At 35.2% G+C, this 22,368-nt stretch overlaps 1 protein-coding gene across 7 annotated transcripts in view; it reads right to left on the minus strand.

The window, feature by feature from the left end:
- Positions 1-21,026, minus strand: part of LOC105436725 — a 94,672-nt gene extending 73,646 nt beyond the window's left edge. For 5 of the 7 annotated variants that reach the window (XM_030999342.1, XM_030999341.1, XM_030999339.1 and 2 more), the window contains exons 1-4: positions 20,821-21,025; positions 19,210-19,282; positions 17,780-17,893; positions 36-155 (exon numbers count right to left, since the gene is read on the minus strand). In XM_030999342.1, coding sequence (XP_030855202.1) covers positions 36-155; positions 17,780-17,893; positions 19,210-19,282; positions 20,821-20,867 — 354 coding nt within the window. In that variant the 5' untranslated portion in view covers positions 20,868-21,025. Of the gene's footprint in view, positions 1-35; positions 156-17,779; positions 17,894-19,209; positions 19,283-20,820 lie in introns of all 7 variants that reach the window. The other 2 variants (XM_030999344.1, XM_030999343.1) reach the window with 1 other exon arrangement.
- Positions 21,027-22,368: the final 1,342 nt, after the last annotated feature.

A 22,368-nucleotide genomic window follows, 5' to 3' on the forward strand; every position in this document is an offset into this window, starting at 1 on the left:
CTTGATTTCTAAGAATCATTAAAAATGTTTCTTACCTCATCCCCTCCCATCATGGTGTGTGTCTTGCCAGACCCAGTCTGCCCGTAGGCAAACAGACAGACGTTGTAGCCATCAAAGCTAGAATCCAAGATCTCACTTCCGAGATCGCTGAATATCTGCATTGGAAACAAAATAATATAGATTGATTTAATACAGGATTTGATTGTCTTTGTTTTTATTTTAGTTTCTCTTACATCTACATGTACATAATGTCTGCTTGGAGCCAGAATGGTGTACTTAGACACAAGGTCAATTCCTTCTATCTCTGATGATAAACAAGCAGTACAATTAAAAGTGGTGACTAATAACATATTTTAGATTTCAATTTTCATATGATATACTGTAGCTCAAATTTTATTGAACAGTGAACATGTAAAAAAAAGTTCATGCATATGGTCTATAAACCCATAGGTCATGAGAAAAATGAATCCATGTAAACAAAGCTACATGTATAAAAGAAAATAACAACTGTGGTCAAATATAAAGCTGTATATTAAGTTGAACATATAGTCAGGGACGATTTTTACGATAGGCCATATTTCAAACTTGCCAAAAAAGTAGGCCCTATGGTCTTCTATTAAAAGTTGAACACGTAGTCAGGGACCATTTTCACAATAGACCCATCCCAAACTTGCCAAAAAAATATAGACATCTATATATTTCAAAAGTTGAACTGCAGTCAGGGGTCATTTGTATTTCATCACTTTAACAAATATTTATAACTAAAATAGCCAGACTGCCAGATCCTGGTATCTTCTAAAGATATCTTCTAAAAATAGACTCAAGTTATTTAAGCATTCTATTCTACATTGTATATACAGACTACTGCTTACTTATGGAAGCATTGCTCATTCATTCATTATGTGGAACAAGAGTGCAGTCACATTTGCTATTAAAAAGAACTTTAAAAGTATTCTGCCATTTTTCTAAAGACTTCACCTTTAGGCACAGGCCTTTGCAAGCAACAGTTATGTGGCTTCAACATAGTGACCCACCATAATGGTCGGTTGCCACAACAATAAATACGTAGGCCTTTGAATTACCAACACATCAAAAGTGACGGCTAGAAGTTCGACAAAATTCTCAAACCTCAAAAACGTCCTTCTATGTTGATGAACTTATTTAGAGATTCTGCATGTATGTTTACAAACAGTAACACTGGAAATGACAGTTGGGTGGCATAGTTCAAACAATTGAGGTTCTTTCTCTTTCAATCCTTAAACTAATGTTTGACCTGGGTCTTTTGACAAGGGGTACACAGAGGGCTCTTAAACAAGGGGCCCCGATCTAAAACGCTGTGTAAATAGAAAGGAGGAGGGTCTGCATACAGTATGTCCGACTACTGAGCATCCCTTTATCATGTAAGCTGGGAGGAGCTTTTGTGTCTTGGCAGGCTGATATAAATCCGCTTTGGGGAAGGCTTGGGAGGTAGCTAGGGCAAAAGACAGGGAATTATAGCTTTCTCATAGAATTTGGAAGAACTAAATACATTGTACATGACTACTTGTACATTTTAGATCTTCAATAACAGTATTGTATTGATGTACACTACAGTACTGTTATATGGAGTATAGCGTATGGGTATGAATTAACACACCATGTGTCATGTATAAATGTAGTCTATACTGTACTTTCATGTAATTGGTACATTTAAACACTCTTGTTTTGAAGTTATTTTTCCTCCATGATTGTTTGACTAATTGACTGACTAACTGATTCATTTATTAATTAATATATTTATTTATGGATGACATATTTTAGTTGACTGTTAAATGAAGCAACTAAGCACCAAAACAAATCGGAAGTTGATTGAAGCAAATATTTTGCTGTGGTACAAATTAAAAAGAAAGTGAACAAAAAACTTCTCTATTCTTTTTTACATGTTTATGCACGTGTTCATGCATTTGCCAGACCCACATTTAGAAACATAGGGTATCAACCTTGCTTGTCATTACTACCTGTTAAATAGCACCTCCAACAAGAGGGATGGAGTGGCTATTTGTCTTTTGGATTGGAGCCTTTGTGAAGTCAAAGATTATGTTTACATCAATGCCATAATGTGTGTCACATGCTTCAAGGGTTATACAACATGCAGGTGTTTAATCTAGCTTTAATACTGGGCAATAAACATTGCAAGGCCACATGACCACTCCTCTTATATTTGACAACCAACGCAAGACAGATAATAGTAAACTACTGCAGTAGACAAACTACATGTGTATTCTCTGGTGAAGGTATTATACCAGGGAATCTGTGTCAAAAATTGTAACAACTTTACTTCTTTTTGTTCTTTTTTTGGTATTAACTGATGCACATTATTTTGCAAAAAAAGTATGTTGTCATCAAATAAAAGTAAATCACTTGGACATACATTTGTAGGTAGTGTTTTTATGATTACATGTGTTTTGTGTAAAGTTTAAATACAAGATCACTAGGTAGTTAATAGGGAAAAAATTATTTGTAAACCTGAAGTCAAAATGTAAAAGAGTTCAAGAAATAATTTAAAACTTGCATGCATTCAATATTTCAATTCTCAATCTAATTATCTACTTGTAATTTATACATTTGTATCTATAACCAATCTTGATTTAGAGATGAATTGGGCACAAAAGTTTTCATTTACATGTACTTATTGCTATTCCACGAAATTAAACAATCTTTCTCAACCTTAAACACCAAAGGCTAAATGGGAACAAAAAGTGATCATCATTTGAGTTGTTACCTGGCTCCTGTGCTTAAAAACATATACCCTTGTTCAACCAAGTGAAAATTCTATGCTAAGAAGCCATTTTCATGATCTTTGTTACACTCTAACCTATAGAAAAGAAGATCCAGTGCACGCACTCAATGACATGGATGAGTGCCAGACTTTGTACACAAAGATAATGCATAGGCCTTATCAGCACAAATACACACCAAAAGAGCCGTTGCACAGCACTACTTCAAGAATAGTCCATGTGCCAATATATCACAGGTTTTTGTGTACGGTTGCCATGAGAACGACCTGATCCTGAAAGGGGGCATGCATTGCTTCTTGTTACCCTGGACCTCCGCAGATTTGACCCCTTGGAGATCGTTCCTGGGAATGTAGTCTAATCAAATGCAGCTCTTTTCATATTTTGTGGAACAGGAGAGTTACTGGTGGTGGTGGTGGTATTTTACCTGACTGCTAAGAAAGCATAAATTGCTTGACAGTAAGCAACCAGAGGACCTGAATAAGGGAAACAAAATCTCCTTGTGTTTGAATGCATGAGTTTTTATACAACGGCCCCATATATATTTGCCAGTATTCTCTAACTTTGATTGATAACAATATGAACAGGACAACCATGAACACTTCAAAAATGTAGCTGCCAACTGAATAAAGTTGTAGTAAAATAAAAGCAAGAACATGTTTTACAAGAAGAAAAAAGTTGCATTATGTTGTCATAAATAATCCCATATGCTTCGTTATTTTTCGTTTTTGCTTCTTCTTTTTTTTTACATCATTACAAAGTGGACTCCAAGGAAAAAACTTTTTACAAGTTTTTAAAACAAACAGATTTAGTTTCTTTACTTCTGTGACATTTGCAATTCCATATCAACAACTATATTTGGAAAACATATTCAAACATGACTAAACAAATATAAGCATAATACATGAATACAAGTTTATGATAAAATCAGTCTGAATATGGAGACTAATCTCTTAAACGCAATGACAGTTGAACCTGGTGAATTGTGAAGTTTATCCAGACATGATAGTATTTCTGAGTTTCGTTGGAATAGTTTGTTTTGATCAGTAACATGCCAGTGCATTGGGATGCATTCTCAAATTACTTTGACACCAGATACAAGGAATGATTTGAATTTTGGCAAGACGCCTAAACTAACCGTTGTATTCTGCTAAAGACGTTGCTAAATTACCCGGTTCGTAAAGATTTAGCGGTTGCTATTGTGTTCCTACAGTAGTTGAGAGATTTAAACCTTTTCCCTCTTCTTCTCTTTCTTATCTAGTCTATTCTTATTTTCTCCTTTTTTCTTCTTTCTAACCTTTTCTCCACTTAATTTCCCTCTTTCTTTTCAATGAGTTTTCTTTCTGTGTGTCATTTAGGTTTTCATTCACCTACGGGTGTCTTTGATTGGCAATATCTCAAATAGTATGTCATCATCCTCAATGAAATTTTGTAGGTAATACTGAAGTAGTATCTTATAAACTTTGTGTGAACTTCATGGGGATTTTGGAATTTCATTGAGGATGATCAAGTACTCTTTAAATAATTGCCGATCAAAATCTTGTAGCATTTTTTTATAGAGACATTCTGTATAAAATCCCCCCCCCCTCCCCTCTACATGTATAGTATGTTTCCTTGTCCTTACATGTATACTGTATGTCATACGTTTATTGCTTTTATCTTTATTCTTCTGCTTATCTCACTTGCTTTTTTGAATGTCTTTTCATTGCCTTCAATTAACACCACGTTTAGCTTAGCTTACACATGTGCAGTTTAATTCTGTGCTGGTATCAGTCTATTTTTATCTGTATAACCTTTTTCAATTCTATTCTACAAAAATATATTTTCCATGCATAAAGTAAGTAATACAAGATGTAAATGTAACAATTGTGCAAGAGTAACAAAAGTGTTGATTATGCCTTAACAGACCTTCATGTAAAATGGACTAAAGAAGTACAAGTACAAAGGCTTTAATATGGTTCACCAAGAAGTCACTGACACCAATACCTGACCAAAACAAAAACGGAAAAAGACAAACACCAATAAAGACACAAGCAGGTGCTAGGTGAGAGTTCTGATTGGTAATTAGGATAAGAAGATGGGCCTCATCAGATCCTTGTTTACCTGCTCTAGCAAGCTCATTGCTTGAAGTATGTGGAGCAACATTGGCTAGGTTCACATGACACTATAAACTTAAACTTAACCTAGTGATTTAAACTCACAGGTAATACCTTCTAGCTAAGGATGGTGAAGATACACTCTTGATTTTTAAAAACTTAAAGAGTTTTATACTCACAGTTTTAAAATCATAAGTAATCATGGGATTGTTGTAAAAATAACAAAACTGTGGTGGGGGGGGGGGGGGGAGAGTTCATGAATACAATTAACTTTAAGGTTTCACAAGCTTGTAGTTAAAACAACTGCTCGTCCGGCTTGTACATGTACTTTAAAACTTCAAGCAGTTGTGGTACCTGTGCTCTGTGAACCTGCGTCACTGTTAGTAGGTCATTGTTTTAAAACCTTGAGGTTTTGCAAACTTAAGTTTAAAACTACAATGTACAATGGGAACATGTACATGTAGCTAATATGATTGAATGTGAGATAGGGGACTGAATGGGGAGGACAGACAACAATTTGCATCCCATACTGTCTGTTTACTATGCTGAGAGCCAGGAGGGCAATACAAGCAAATTACAGGGTGTTAATGCCCTTCTGGATCGTAGCACACCATATTCTACTTGTACAAGCTTTTATTCATACAAGATGCATCATGATAACTTCATGCATGGTTTGCAATTATCTGAAGCTTTGGAGGATTCACAAACCACAAGACATCCTCAGACTCCCACCACACATCGATTAGAGCATCATCTGATACACCACATACAACACCACTGAAAACATTGCAAATACAAGAATTTCCTGCAATGTGCGCAATAATCAACGCTTCCTGAGGATTCGAGACCGCAAAATATCTCCACGCATCAATCACAGCTTCTGATCTCTTAGCATATATATGAGATCAAAGATGAGCATGAGATAAGTAAGACAGAAAGGGGGAGGGCAGAAAATTACACCATCATGGGGGTTCTTGTATTCATTTCCTCTCTGTGCCTGCACTCACGTAGAGATGAAGATGCTACTAACCTCCGTGACCCCCAATGATGAATGCTATCATTCGCATGAATGGCCAACAATATTTAACAAATACTTGCACGCTTGTTGGGTCCAAATTGGCAACTGCTTGGTTTCTGCTGAAACACACTCACATTCCAATTTTTGCAATAGTAATTTTTATATGTTTTTACATTCCCTGGCTGAAATCATGTACAAGAATGTAAATTTGTAATTTTTCAAATGTGATAAACAACAATAGGAAATTTTCTGCAGTTACTATGCGATCGACTCTTCATAATTTCTAAAGGAAAAGAGTTATTGTAAATGTTGTATACAGGTGTATATATCATTATTTATTAGAAAGAATCATGCATGAATGCTCAAATGTATGTAATTTGGAATCACTCATAAAGTAAACAATCACCTTTAAAGCACACTCCATGCCATTCAACCCTACATACAAACAGTTGCCGCTTCAACTTTTTTCCATGTTCATATCACCCCCTGCAGAGCTTAATCCAATACAGACATCTGGAGCGAAGGTGCGATCAATCACACATGTACATTACAGCAGCAAATAGCTTTTGTATTAGAATGTATGCATGGCTTCAGCCCACAAAATTTATATTGTTTGACAACAAGGTACACCATTATACCCATTCGAGAAATGCCTCCACGTCGTCAGAGTAAACAGTACATATTGTAAGCCTATCCGTCTTGAGTGATAAATGGAACATAATGACTTTAAAGTTTAGATAAAGAAACTGGATATTTATTGACTACTTTAGTATTAATTGAACATAAAAATTGCCACATTAACCTAGCAATATTAAAAGGTGAAGTATTTTGTGATTTTATATAAAAAAAAGCAGTACGAATTTAAAAAAAAATGCTATTTGAAGTGAATAACATATCTATTAATATACATTGTATGTACTGTACATGTGTAGTATGTACAGTCAAACTAAAAAGAAAGAGAAAAGGAGTGAAGTTGATGGATGAAGGTTGTAATATTGCTGCAGAACAGCAGAAGGTTAAGTGGGGTTAAATCAATTATTTTTAAAATCCACCATACTTCACATGATCTAAATTTACAAACATAATTCACAAAGCAACTACATGACATGTACATGTATATGTGTACATACAATGAGCGTTTACGATGAGCGTTACAAATCGCTCATTCTGCCTTCAAAATCAAGCATGAACGCGCCCCTAGACAACAGCTTTTGAACAAAATCATTTAAGAGTGCGGCAAAATTCTGCAACTTCACCTCCCCTGTGTCACTACAACCAGCCCTCTCATGATAGATCTGAACAATGTGTTAATCAGCAAAGAAGATTTCCTCCTTAAAGAGATTAGACCCTCTAAACTAGAAATTAAAAGGATTAATTTGTACCCATCTTAATCTCATTTACCACTACTGTACATCAGGATTAAGGCAGGTAAAATGCCCTCAGGGCTGTATCAACAATTAAATCTACTTTAAAAAAAATCAATAGTATGGAATATAGAAGGAAACCTTCAAGACCTCTTTCAGATCTTTCTTAATCCGTTAGTCCTAAACCTTGTACCTAAACTGTACATCTTTCTTGACAAGCTGGAAAAAATACAGAAACGGTTCAAGCAAAATGATCTTTACCTAAAGGAGTATTTATTGCCACTTTTGTTTACAGGTACCTTAATATTCTATACATATGTATTTATAGGACAACCACACTTTAGAGTGTCATTTAGTTAATATCTATCTATAAAATCTCTTGGAAAGAAAAAAAAAGGTACACCCAATTTTCTTTTCTTGGTAATGTTGCAAACAATAATCTTGCTTCATGCATTTTCCAGATGTTAAGCTGATCATCAAGTGTTGGATGTTAGAAATGTAAAGGAGGGGAAAACCTTCAGAATCCCTTCAAAATAGTAAGACGGTTTACAAGATGAGCTTCTTCTTTCCATAATCCCATTGTGAATGTCTGTATTAATTTAAGAGAATAATTCTTTTTTCTTGACTGGTGAAATAATTGAGACAAGTTGCTGCACACCAGGAGATACAATTGGATTAGAGTCAGGATGGCATCCGCAGCTCTATGGATCTTCCTGTAGCTCACACTAACCCTTCTGGGGGCTGCTTGACCTATACAACCATTGAATGTTCTACTAAATAATCTTCTTGTACTAGTAACAATGAACAACTTTCATTTACATAAATCTTACACTACGTACATGTATATTTATAAGAGAAGTACATACACATGTACATTTCAATGTATTCTTTTACAACTTTGTAGAAATTGCGAAGTACACCTGTCTTCATAGAAAATAATTTACACAAGTACATTAAACTCCAACTGGCATGACAGATCAGTTGCTCATAATGATTATACTCCACTTTTCGGAGAAGCATCAATAACTTTGAATTAATTTGAAAACTGGTCTATTGAAAACGTGCCCCTTGTTTGGAAGCACCCCCATAACTGGTACAGGTATTCCTTACAATAGCCCCTTCGAGCCCCTTCGAGCCCCCGCCTTATTCAAAACCGGCTTCACTTTACAACAAGTCTGACCACACCTTTGTGTTAAGCTACTGAAGTTACAAAGGCACCAGGACCGCCGTTGAGTAGTTTCACCTTTCTTCTTTTGAAAGGGATGCTTGAATACCAGTAGAAGTAGGACTAATCATCGAGGGGGATGGCAAAGATTAAGCGCATGGCTTCATTAAGGGGCCATAACCAAAACTGACCTTCATCTACGAGCAATTTCAAAGTCGTGTTTTCGCTTTAACTGTTTAGCGACTAATGCCCTTTTGATTTGTAAATAAGTTGTGTACAACTGAGAGTACACACCTTCACAAATGTAGGTCCCTTAATTCCAATTTGAATACTTGAATACTACATATATTATGCATGTGTACATGCAAGTATATTCTATAAAATAACATGACTAAGTACCGGTATTTTGTGTACCTGAACAATACTATATCTCAATACTTACTTTTAAGATTCTTTTCAATGAATATGATGTATTAAATGAAATGTAATATTCAATCTATATTGTAAACACCAAAAATTCAACATAAATTTGTTTTCATATCTTTAATTATTGGTACATGTAGGCTATATTTAATATATCTGAAATACTGTCTGATCTACTGCGGAGAGTGACGAGCCGAGCTGCCATGTTCTGAACTCGTTGCAGACGGGCTATTTGATTTTGAGGAAGGCCAATATACAGTGAATTACACATATCCAAACGACATGTAATAAAAGAATGAACAATCTGCTCAGTGGCTTTCTGATTCAGATATTTTCTGATCCTCCAAATATTGTGAATATGGAATGATGCTGAACTAACAACATTTGAAATCTGAGATTTCATGGTCATTCCAGCATCAAACAAAACTCCAAGATTACGAACCTGATTAACACATTTTATTTCTGAGTTGCCAATCATGATCTTTTGTGCAGAAAATTTACTCAACTGCCTGGCAGATCCAATCAACATGTACTCAGTTTTGTCTTCATTTAACCTCAGAAAGTTATCATTCATCCACTGACTAACCGACCTAAGGCATGACTCAAGAGTTTTTATACCAATATCAACATTACATTGGGATGGTTTTAACCGTAAGTACAATTACCATATTTCCAGGACTGGTAACTGAATCAGTGGTATATTCTTGAAGATATATAGAACCTTGTACTTGGGGTTGATTGTTTGTTTGCAATAGACTGACAAGGAATACACAAACATAGGAACTAAGGGAGCGTAAAGGATTGCAGAGCTTTGCAGAACAAACTATCAAGTGCTTGACAAGTTTGCCAACACCTTTCCAACAGGGACTACTGCTTAGCTTGTTAACTTGCTTCTCCTGTCCATTCTCTTCTCTTCTCTCTCTTATCCCCTCTCTCTCCTCTCTTCTATCTCACCTCTCCATTGTTCATAGTTTTTCTTTCTCCACCTCTCACTGTCTATTTTCCTCTCTCCCTTTTGTTGATTACTTCTCTGCTCTCTCTCTTATATTTCTCTTCCTCTATTCTTCATCTTCCTCTCTACTCCCCTCCCACTCCCTCCCACTCCTGTCTCTGTCTCTCCCCATCTCTCCCTTTCTAATTCTCTCTGTATATATCACTAAATTTTCTGATCTTCTCTCATCACTAACAAAGTTTACTTTTAAAGTTTTGCCATACAAATTTGATTTACATTTTTATCTTGTGCTTACTTTTGGGGGTACATGTAGTCAAAACTATGATTAATTCTTAAAAGTTAAAATATTAAACAGGTCTAAGGCTGACGCTATGATTCATCCTCATGTGTTATATAAAACTTTTACAGAATCTTTCTCTGAAGTGACTAATAATGTAAAAAACAGTTTTCACAAGAAGGCCTACATAGTACATTTACGATCATGTCAGAACAAAAAAGTGACATCATACCCCAAAATAGGCCATGAGGACAGGAACAAAAATCATGCTACCCCCATCACTCACTAATTCCATTAGGCGTGTACATCTTCGTCTAATTTCGCTAAACTCAATCCCAAACTCGTCAGACATCATCCTATCTCAGCCTTCTCATACATCAAAGGCAGCTCGGGATCGGGATGAGATAAAGTATGGTATGGAACTCTGTTTTTCCCCTTTACTGAAAAGAGATGCTGCATGGAAGGCCCATATATCTCTCCGTCTAAAATTAGAGGATGAACCATGATGCTTTTACCAGGGCAGGGATGAGTCAGTAATTTCATAACTTGGACATATGAACATTTATGTTATCCACTCTTGGGAGCCAACAAGGACTAAAACTCTATGTCAAACATATGGGTTACAATGTAATGTCATTCTGGCCCTATATAAGCAGATGTTAAGTTTATATACCGGTACATGTAATTTAGAAACATTAAAAACTAATATGAAAAGATTTTATTTTCACTTTAAAATTCATGATAACATGTAAAGTTTTGATTCATAATTAATTAATCATAATTAATTAATGTTTAAAAATTGACAAACACGTAGAACCAGTAGAACTAAAGACTATTCCTCTGTTTCTCTCTCTCCTTCTCCTTCCCACTCTCTATCTTGCTCTCTCTCTCTCTCTCTCTCTCTCTCTCTCTCTCTCTCATTTACTCTCTTTCTTTGTATCTATTTATCTTTAAGTTTTTTGTATAAACCTACTGTACTGTACATGTAATGATAGTTTTTTATTATCACTTTTAAAGTAATGCACCATCTTTGTCCACGTTTTCCACTAATAAAGGGTTATACTGTACTATATATTGAATAGCACTCACTTATTACGGAATACACTGTACTTCATCAACACAGGACTATTTTTATAACTAACCTAGAGCTTTGCACTTTTAATAATCCAATTTTAGAAAGACATCATTGCTGGAAGCACAATGACATTTACACACAATGCTAATTCAATGCAGCTTCCCTAAATATGTCAGGATTAATTAGCTTTCAATTTAGACCCAAATATGAAATATATGCTCACTTGCCGAGTGCATTTTATCAAACCTTGAAAGGAGTTACTGGATATTCTCCAGTTTCCGTTTAGCTCCGGGGAGAAAGGACAATTTCATCTTCCTGCGAACTCACAGTCAATAAAACCTTGTTAACGATAAATGGCAAGGACATATATCCTCATCAATTTGTCCAGGATTCAAGTCAAGAATATGCTGATGGCATTTTTGTGTAGATTTACAATTGGTGAGGTATCCTGCATAAATATCTGATGAAGCAAATAAGAGCGTGCATCAAAATGCAAGGAATGTACCCATTTTCAAAATTAACAAAATCTACATTTGATATACCATACATACAGTAATATAGGCCAACTTGTATGTACACTCAAATAATACATGCATTGTGCCAAGCGCGTGCCCCCGTAAATCTAGTTCCATGTACATGTTATGTATCATCCTATATTTTCAATCCCGTGCTCCAATTTCAATTAAACACTGATATCAATAATTGATGATCTTTCAACATTCATTTGATCAGTGTGTAAAACATGTACATTTGGTGTGCATACAGTACCAGTATGTACAATTCAAGCAGCAATCAGCAGTTCAGTGTACCAAACAAATAAAAAATGATTGAGAATTAATATGCAATTGATTGGATTTAGAAAATGTAAAAAAATGTACCGGTATACAGTGTACATATCATTTATCAACAGTAAATGTTTTGTTTACTGTATTTACAATGCACAGTGTATACATGGAATGGGGCTATAGACACTTTACACACTGTATATTGTACTCAATGATCCATTTTACTCTCTCTGGACACCTTTCATGGTCATGCATTCATTCAGTACTTAGAACAGTGTATTTAGTCAGTCAATAATTATTGATCATTTGTTTTAATTGGGACAAGAAACAGCCTTCAGTAACAGGCTCAATGTTAATATAGTACATGTACATGTACATGTACATACTGTATTATACCTTTTATGTTGTTTACCTGGAACAAAACTACATATACTACTGTAGAAGCAACACATTGATTTCTAGTGATTGAAGAATGTAGAAATCATGAATTATGAAGTACATACATACAGTGTACATGTACATGTATACAAATTTAACCAGGGATATGCTTGATTGTGAATATATTTTGCTCAAATACCAGCTCATTCATTCATTTTGCAACTGTACATGCATACTAAATATCATGTAAATGTCGCAACCTGAATAGTCTACTGAATATTATACATGCATCATCAATTCGATTTCGTTTTTTTCATTTATTGAATGGAAGTACATGTAGTTACTATTATGTAAATGAAGCTATCAAATTCCTTTTCATCATGACATCTGACCAGTAGTGTCTATGTCTATTGTGTGAGGAAATTGCAGGAAATTATGTTTGTATCAAAATAGCTACCGACTTTCTGCTTAAAATTACGGATCAGGCCATGCAAGCCAAGCCTTTGTCCTTCGGCATATCCACAATTACAGTCAAAATTTTCAATAGGCACCATGTATCAACTTTCACTTGACTCAGCCTCCGGGCATCTGGGAAACACAATGGCCCTTGGCTGACCCTCCCAATTGGTTTCATTCTGTGAATGGCCAACTGACCGTTCCAAATCAATACTGTGATACGCTGGCCGCCGCAATGGTTGCGGCATGGTGACGGAGCAGAATGACACCCCTCGACACGATGACTGACCGACGGCTGACCGATGGTGACAAAAGCCCCCTTGAAGACTCCACACCATCACTGCATGGTGTCTTACTTCAGGGGCTCATCCATATTTGATGAGCCCCTTCCACTCAAAGGACAATGCCCTACCCGGTCCCACAAAGGTATGAATGGGACAGTATTGTTGGTGCCAAAGAGGCGCACAATATGCAATGTTTATACAAAAGTTATTTATAATCAAAACCTTGGGGTTCAATACATTATGTGATTGTATTGTAAGGCCTAAATCTTGTTTTTACCCTAGGGATAATAGAAACGGCCTACACACACAGGACCTCTCTGTAAATTGTCATAAAGGGACTGGCACATTATATACAAGTGTGTAATTAAGGAACTGGTCAGCATCCGAGGGCACTTCTGACAAGTTTCTCTTTTAAATCGAAAACCCTCTACAATTTAATCGGATGGAAACACAACTTCTTGTAATTATATACATGTAGTTTGTCTGATTCAAGGACAAATTGGTAATCATGGAATCTGGCTTCTCATTAAAATATATCCCTGTGTCTGTGACATCCCTTGGGGATGTCAATAAATATTTCATTACTTGAAAATGCAGCAATTACAGACTAAATGCTCATTAGTGACCAATCAGATGCTTAAAGTTACAATGTAATAATAATAATAATAATTACAGTGCTTATATAGCGCCTAACACTTACTTTGTCAGAAGTCTCTAAGCGCTCTACAATAATGCAGCATAATTACCCTGGCTTTAGCAGTGCAGCTGTTACGCGCGCTGCGTTTCAAGGAATAAATTCCTACCAGGTACCCATTTACTTCACCTGGGTGGAGTGTGGCAAATGTAGATCAATGTCTTGCCAAAGGACATTAGTGCAGCGACGGGACTCGAACCGCGGACCTTGTGATCGACAGTCCGGCGACGTATCCACTCGACCACAACACCTCTAAAGGCCTACTTATGTGGTGAATATTAGACAAATTACTTTAAAGTACTCAATTTGCAGTTCTGTAAAATGTGTTGTATAAATTTTGCTTCTTTGTTAATATTTGTTCTTGTTCTACATAGAGAAATTGTGAATTTCTATAGGAAACACTCTGAAAGCAAATCACGAAATCATCACTTTAAGTTTGATCAAAACACAAAGTTCCACTAAGTATCATGAGACAAATCGTCGCTGTTTTCACGAAGTGACGGTAGTGAAACAAAATTGCATTCACTTTGCGTTACGATTTTCCTCACTACCGTCACTTCGTGAAAACAAGGACGAAATATTGTCCACATGTACATGTAGTTTAAGTAAAAAGCAAATTAGAAAGTAGTCAAATTTGAGAGATTTGTAATCTCCTTGATTTATAATAAATGCATATGAATGAAAATCTCACCAAGGGGCTATTCTTTGATCTACTACTGACTCATCCATTCAAAGATGTTTTGACACTAAAAATAAACATTTCATACTCATATCTTACATGTACATCCAGGTCTCAAATACTCTTGGAAATATCAATTGTGCATTTCAAGGTAAAGAGATTTTGTCTGATTCATGCATTCAAGGGAAAATCTCAATTCCATCCCCAGAGTAAAATGCTTTCCCAGTTGGCCTACTACTTTCCAATAAAGGAGTTTTTGACAGCAACCCAGCCAGACAGAATTCTCTCCATATTTGGTTGCTGATAGGATTTTTGTGATGGCTTGTTGGAGGCTAAACCAGTATCCATTTAAGGTTCTCTCTTCTCTATCTTTCCCATTCCTACTGCTTTCTCTCTCTCTCTCTCTCTCTCTCTCTCTCTCTCTCTACACATTGTGTTTATACTTTATATAAATATATTTATTTGTTTTTCCCTCACTATTTTAATCTTTTCTCCCATTCTTACCTTTATTGAGGTCTAAATATCATCTCTATCTCCTCTCTTCCTTTATACTCTGTTTTTCTCTATTATCTCTTTCTCTATTTTACTCACTTTTCTCTCTCTCTCTCTCTCTCTCTCTCTCTTTCTCTCTCTCTCTAAAATCTAAACAATAATAATTAAAACAATTCTAATAAAAATCCTTGAGAGAGTTCTCTTCTTCACTACATTACATTATTTATTATATAATTATATATATATATATATAATGCTTCTTTCTCCCTCTTTTCCCACTTTCGGTACCTTTTCTGTGTTTAAATTTGTAAATTTCTTATTTTCTTGATCTACAATAAATATGCCTGCCTACAATTCTCTTCTTCAATCTCTTCTATTCTATCTTAATCAGCAAAACAAATTTGTTGTAGCAATTTAGTAAACTTAAGATTTCTTGCAGCACTTTAATTGTTTTCTAGCCAGAGACAGAGTTTTCTTTTAGTTTTCCAAAGCCTTTTAAAACATTCTATATCTCCATGTAAATAGCCCTCCACTCCTGTGTATTATTATTTGCTCTACATCTACATGTACCTGTATTGTACCTCTATTCCTTCTCCATCTCTCCCTCTCACTCTCTTCCACGCTGCTATTTCCAGCACCAAAATCGACAAAGATCCCCAAGGGGGACAACCAATGGGTAATTTGTTACACCGCATACCCAAGAGACCCCTCCCCTTGTTCCGCATATTTTTTTCATCGCTATCCCATCTTTTCACACATCTGTTTTGTGATGGGATGCTTGGTCGGGGATGATTGACTTTTTACCCATCGTGTGTGCCCGGGCGAGCTCAATTTAAGGGCAGCTGCCTGAAGAAACCGCCAAGACAAAAAGGGATGTACTATACATGGATGGGTACTTGCCTGGAGCAAATTTAGAAACGTGTTGTAACCGCATGTGCCTCCATACATTTCAATTCTTCATAGGCCTTGAGATGTACATGTATGCAGCTTTGTTTGAATTCAGCTGTTGAGCTGCATACCGACACAATTGCTCTTCTCCTTTCTTTGCCACAAAACTGTATTACTTCAAATTTCTGGCAGAAATATGAAATACTTTAAACTCATTCAAACTGTACAATATTCTGTTGTTGTTTTCTAATCAGAAGGTACCTATTTATATGTACAGGTATCTCTATCTTGTTTTAACTTTTAATGCATGAAATAAATTGAAAGTGAGTTTGAGATTGAAATATAATTGAAATAATACACTTAAAATTATAAAAATATCCTTACAACACAAACCTAAGATCTTTTTAATGCTGCATTTCATAAGTTCCTGTTATAAATCCTTTTTAGAACATAGAATACTTGTAAGTCAAACGCATAGCACATGCGCTCCGGGTTACTTAGGGATAAAAGGTTTCTAATCCAATTACTTGCTATGCATTTATAACAGGATCGTTCAAAGGAGGTTCAAAAGGGGGAAGGCTCGCTGATACAGTCCTGATACAATACTAAAAATGTATGTGAAAGATAAGGGTTTAAAAAAGTGAAATTTATATTTAATATGAATTTCACAGCAGAAAACATTCAATTTTAAGTACAGTGTGGTGCAATGTAGAACCAATTCTGAAGTATGGAATATGAGTATTACTTCATTTCCACTTTTAAATACCTGGTAATCACTTAGGCCTACTGCTGTACTGTTATCGTAAGTAGTAAATTGTGTTTATTATTCTTTTAAATGGTTAGGGTAGTGTATTCATGTAAACTGTAAATAATATGTGTTATTTCCTGTGAAATGTGAATTGTTCATAAGGTAGACTTGCATACATAATCTTGTATTCAGCATTATTGTTTTCAGGTTTTCTTCATTATATTACCATCTTAAAGAGAAAAGAATTAATTTTCTCAAATCGAACTACATTTACAAAATACAGTTTTTTGGGACTGGAAAAAATAACACAGAGAATACAACTCAAAAAAGCATACGAACAGTATCACACACAAATCAATAAAACAATTTACGGATGGAATTCTATAAAAGAAACTAGTATTCATCAAAACCATTCGTCTGTCAGACAAGAAAAAAATTGGATGCGGTCAATGACTCTCCTATAATTATTCTGCACATTTCCTGTCATTTGTAAAGCTGTCAGTGGCAAAGTGAAGTAGCTTTGTCCTGGGAACAATTAAGCTGGACAATAGCCTTACGTGTATAATGACTGTGAATTTCATCCCTTGCATAGATCTGCAAATGGTAATGCCTTGATGGGGCAATGCGGCATGTGCTACAGGCAGGCCCAGGTTCTGGTCGTGTATTGCGTAGGCCGTAGGGGTAACAGTAATTGCAACAAACAGCAAATGTACATGTACGGGTAGTCTACACATCTTATGAATGGTATTGCTGCAATGTTGTTCTTTCATTACTCATTATACCATTATTTCTATGTCGGCCTACATTGTGTACATCTAAAAACTCAGAAACCTTATAAACTCTTTCAAAACATTATTAAGTAATTGCTTTTAAGGTTGGGTAGAAATGTAGGAAGGACAGAGTATTGTCTAGATGTGAAAGATATAGTACACAACATTATTACAGCACATGTACAGTACATGTGTATGCTCATGGTATTGAAAATATGCTCCTAGGATAAGACTCAGTGTATGTTTTTCCCATCAAAAGACCAATGTGACAAAACTTGGCAGTATGTAGCATTTCAAACAAGATGAGATGCATCTCCACAACATTTCTCAGATTAATCAAAGGACAATGTGACAAAATGTACAAATACATTTATATGCCGACAAGACATTTCAAAGATAAGATAAGACATCTCCAAAATCCTTTTAAACTTTAAAAGGGCAACGGTGACAAAGCAACTTACCGTCTGCTGTGAGGCGTAATTTGGAGCAGTTTTATCAAGAGAGAAGTAACAGTAATCAAATGAGAAGTGCTTTATACGGTCCCGGTGGTCACTGGATCCTTCAATGCCCTCGATCTGAAAAAAGGAAGCAATTTTCAGTTTAGAAAATGTAAACTTATTTGTAAAATAAACATAAAAAGGATGGTGATCTTATTCTATTCTGTCGATGAATTGATAAAACATCTTTACAAAAGATAAGCATTATGGCACTGAAATGAAAGGAAGTACAAGTAAACTGGACGATATCAGTTCATTAATGTAATTTATTTTATTTCTACATGTACATAATGGTATTCATGTTCACTCCTAATAGCATAAACAGGTTTCTTACATTGTAAATCATCTTTCATTCAGTTTACAGCAAACAAATTATTTGTCCACAAACCTTTCCTTTTCGAGACTATACATAATACCCAACCTCTATGGAAGATGGTTACTTGTTTGCACAATGAAAAAATGTCCTTAAAGGCTTAATAAATGAAATTTGACAAAATCATAACTGAATCCGAAGATGCTGCTGGGCAGACTCTTGCAGAATTTTCCATTATTTATTGCCAAGGAGCTAGGGAGGTCCATTTCTACCTCAATTTAGGAAATGCACTGTTGCTATTTACATTCTATATTCAGCCCGCATCTCGGAAGCAAACAGACGGGGACAAGCACAATGACACCAAATTCCTACCTATGAAGACCCAATAAATTTGATTTCCTAGCCGCACGCTGCATATCAAATTGATTGTTTGGCAATCGGTGTGTACTATTCACCAGACCCCTATACCTGGCTTCAGCAGAATTCTTAGGGACCGTGGATGGTTATGCCATATTGCCTCTGATTTTTAGGGAATCTAATTAGAAGACAACATTACTGGAATGGGCAGGAGTGAAAGCCAAGAGCTTGTGAACACACAGGGTGCCTTTCATCATGGACCTACTCCATGCTTTCATAGTCAGAGCAGGATGAGGTAGCGATATGAATGAATACCTGATATTATTGGTGGTCACGACAAAGCAAACATTCCTAGTAAATTGCTCAATATTGGGTAATAGAAATTTTCTTGAAAGGGCATTATAATTCTTCCTACGATGTATGGCATATATGTGTATGGATAGGATGAAGCAATGAAAAAGTGCCTGTTTATGAATTTTTTTCAAACATACATGTAGTACATTTCTCTTTTTCTTTTTGTTCTATGTAGACATCTAAATTAAAAAGTATAACTTTAAACATAGGGCTACATCTACATCTGCGGACAATACCCCCCCCCCCCCCCCCCATCTTACATGTATTTCAGTCATCTCACTTCTAAAAACAAAAATTTATATTAACAATTTTGTCTTTATTCAAGCTTATTTCCACTAATTGTTGTATCATGATGTACAATGTACATTACCTTAGGATTTGCAACACCTAAAACATTTTCCTGGTACTCGTTCACAACTACTGTGGCCTTTGCATCTTCCTCTCTGCAAAGAAAACAATCATAAATGTGTTTTAATATAACATTATAGGATAAAAACATTGAAAATTGATTTATATACAAATACACTTAGTATCAAATAAACATACTACACCACACCTTGTTGTGAGGTACCTACATGTATTCTCTCAAACATACTGCTTCAAGATGATGACAATCCAACAACAAATCTTTAAAGATGCATTCACAAGTAGTTTAGCTTTTCTATGTACATGTACTAGTAAATTGTCATTTTGGCAAAATCTAAGAATGAAAACACTTTTAGGAAATACAAACCACTTTTGAAATTATTTGGTGAACTAGCAAAAATGTGATTTTATTCCTGTTTCCATCTTCCCTTTCTAACATTCGGAGTAAGTAAAAGACAAATGTTGATATCACTGTAATCAGCCAAAACATAATGGTTGACTAGCCATTTTTTTGTAAATGTCAGTGGCATATCTACATCGTAAGATGGAACATATTTATTCTGTGTAGTCTTCTATGACCAAAGGGTTTTATGTTGGAGGGGTGGAGGCAGTTGTGCATCTCCTTTAATATTTCTACCACTGGTGCCAGAGACCATGCATAGTTTGGTAAATAATAAATAAGTATTTTCTTTTAATAATAAAATGTTTATAACTTTTAAAAAGAATTTAATTTTTAAAAATCACTGATGATTTCAACAAACTGCAATCTACCATTGTCAACAGTTGTTCTTGTGAAATTATATTGAAAAGATTTCACCTTAATCAAACTTATCTGGCATCCACTCACATAATTAAATCATTGAATTGAAATGAATTACTTTTTATCAAATTGAGATGGTTCATTGATTTTTTAAATCATCGCAGTCATAAAAACTGAAATATGATTTTGTACAATAGATGAGATTTTAAATACAAACACAAGTAAATACAATACAAAATAAATATTCAACATAAATTTGAGACCTGGCTTAGTTTACAGTAGAAATATGAAAATATGAGTCTTTGGCTGAATGGCTACGGGTATTCCTGTGAAAACATCAATGTAATAAAAGGTAGAATTTATAAATCTTCAATAATATGTTTTAAGATTCAAATTCAAGAGAAAATAATATCAGTAAAGAACAACTTCCAACAAAATTTGAAGATTGAAAACACTAAAGATAAACTAGTTATCAGATTACCAAGGTATTTCAAACAAAAGTATTTCTCCCCATTTTTTTATCTATCTTCACATTCCTCAACCTCATAAAGAACTAGAAAAGCAAATTCAATCTAATCAAATCGATTTGGGCTCTGGTTCAAAGTTCCTGCAATCTATTCTTTCTTACTCCACATCACGAAACACAAAAAGGAGCATGTGTCAATCTTCACATATTAAACAAGTAAAACAACAATGCATCAATGCATCAATGAACTGGGAACTGGGTAGGGGATCACACGATCAACCACAAGCGATTCCGCCGTATCGCTTGCGGTACTACATGCTCACACACCGTATCAAAGCCCTCACAGCAGCATCATCTCGAATCTCAAAAACAAAGTCATAATATTTTACCTTTTACAAATAGGCCGTACACGGACGGCTACTTTTACGTTCGCCATATCAATGTTAAGCGATAACTTGACATTTTAGTAAATATCCAATATATGTATCCATGTTAGCTTTAGGTCCGAACGCAGTTGGGCTCCTATTCCAATCACATACACGCTATCGATACAACTTATGGAATATTTCGTGGCGCCGCGCTGTGCTGGATGGATACGTCCGGAGCGCTGGAGCTGGAGGAGGGCCTCGGATTACCCTCGATGCGAAAGCGAGATGAATTCTCACAAGCCCTCTTTCGGCAAATGACAGTATAACTTTTGTCTCTTCGTTGTTCTCGTTTGGAATTACATTTATTGAAAAACGTTCTTGAAAATGGTTCTAGATAACTTTCGCTCTAGATCATTAATGTTAATTTGATGCTAATTATATAAAGTTTCAAGTTCTGGGGAGCTTATTTTTTTACGCTGATCAGCATAGCAAAGAAAATAATAGAAAGAAATTAAAAACTTTTTTTTGTATTTAATCGGATATTGCTCAAACTTTCACTAATTTCTTTCTTCAATTGTTCTGCTTTTATTTAAACCAACCTAATTTGAGGGTGGACTTTCCCCCCCTTTTTTTTACTTGAAATGCAAAGGTCGTGGGCTGGATCCCCGATATGGCACTATTGTCCTTTGACAAGGCATTGGTCTACATTTGCCACTCCATATAACCAGGAGAGAATGGGGACCTAGTAGGACGACGAAAGCCTATTTGGTAATTGCCATATACTCTGACGGTGACCGTATGGTACGAATGTTCCCTAGGGAGAGAAGATGGTGCACATTGTGCATACAAAATAATCTGATGACTCCTTTGTCCAATTTACTTTCATTCGTTTTATTTGTACAATAAATGAACTTCAGAAAATCAATATGTGTATAAGATTTTAGCTAATAAGCATATATATTAGATCAAAAGAATACTTGCTGTCACTTGCTAAGTTTTGTGAGAAAATTGTCTGTTTATAATATCAATAGTTAAAATGTAATTGTTGATATACTATTTTAAAGCTATAAGTAAATTAATTACTTATGGACTTTTGCAAGACACAATTTGTAATAACCCATGTATGCAATTTTCCAAAAACCCTTCAAACAATATCTAAAGAACGGTATAGACCCGATCCCAAATTACTTCCGAGTATAAAAACATTTATTTTGTAAAATACCATTATTTATTGTGTTGCTTATAGAAATAATTTTCGGATCAAATAGTACGTATAGTAATCTCAATTTTAGATTAAAATACAGGTCTTTTAAAATCGCCCAGAGATGACCTCTCACAAATCGTTGCCATCGTTTTTGGGGTATTTTCTTTTGATTGATAGAGTGACCTACAATATCCAAAAACAACGCAAATTGATCCATGATGCAATTTCTTCGTCACTTGTTAATTTGTCTTTACTTTAAATAAAAGTATTTAAAAAAACATGTAATGACCGAGGGGCTTCAATGCAGGATGGATAGAGAACAAACTGCAACAAAATCACCATCATCGTCATCAATATCATCAACA

The sequence above is a fragment of the Strongylocentrotus purpuratus genome, unplaced genomic scaffold (genome assembly GCF_000002235.5).
Source record: "Strongylocentrotus purpuratus isolate Spur 01 unplaced genomic scaffold, Spur_5.0 spur5_scaffold_5, whole genome shotgun sequence".
NCBI classification, from domain to species: Eukaryota; Metazoa; Echinodermata; class Echinoidea; order Camarodonta; family Strongylocentrotidae; genus Strongylocentrotus; species Strongylocentrotus purpuratus.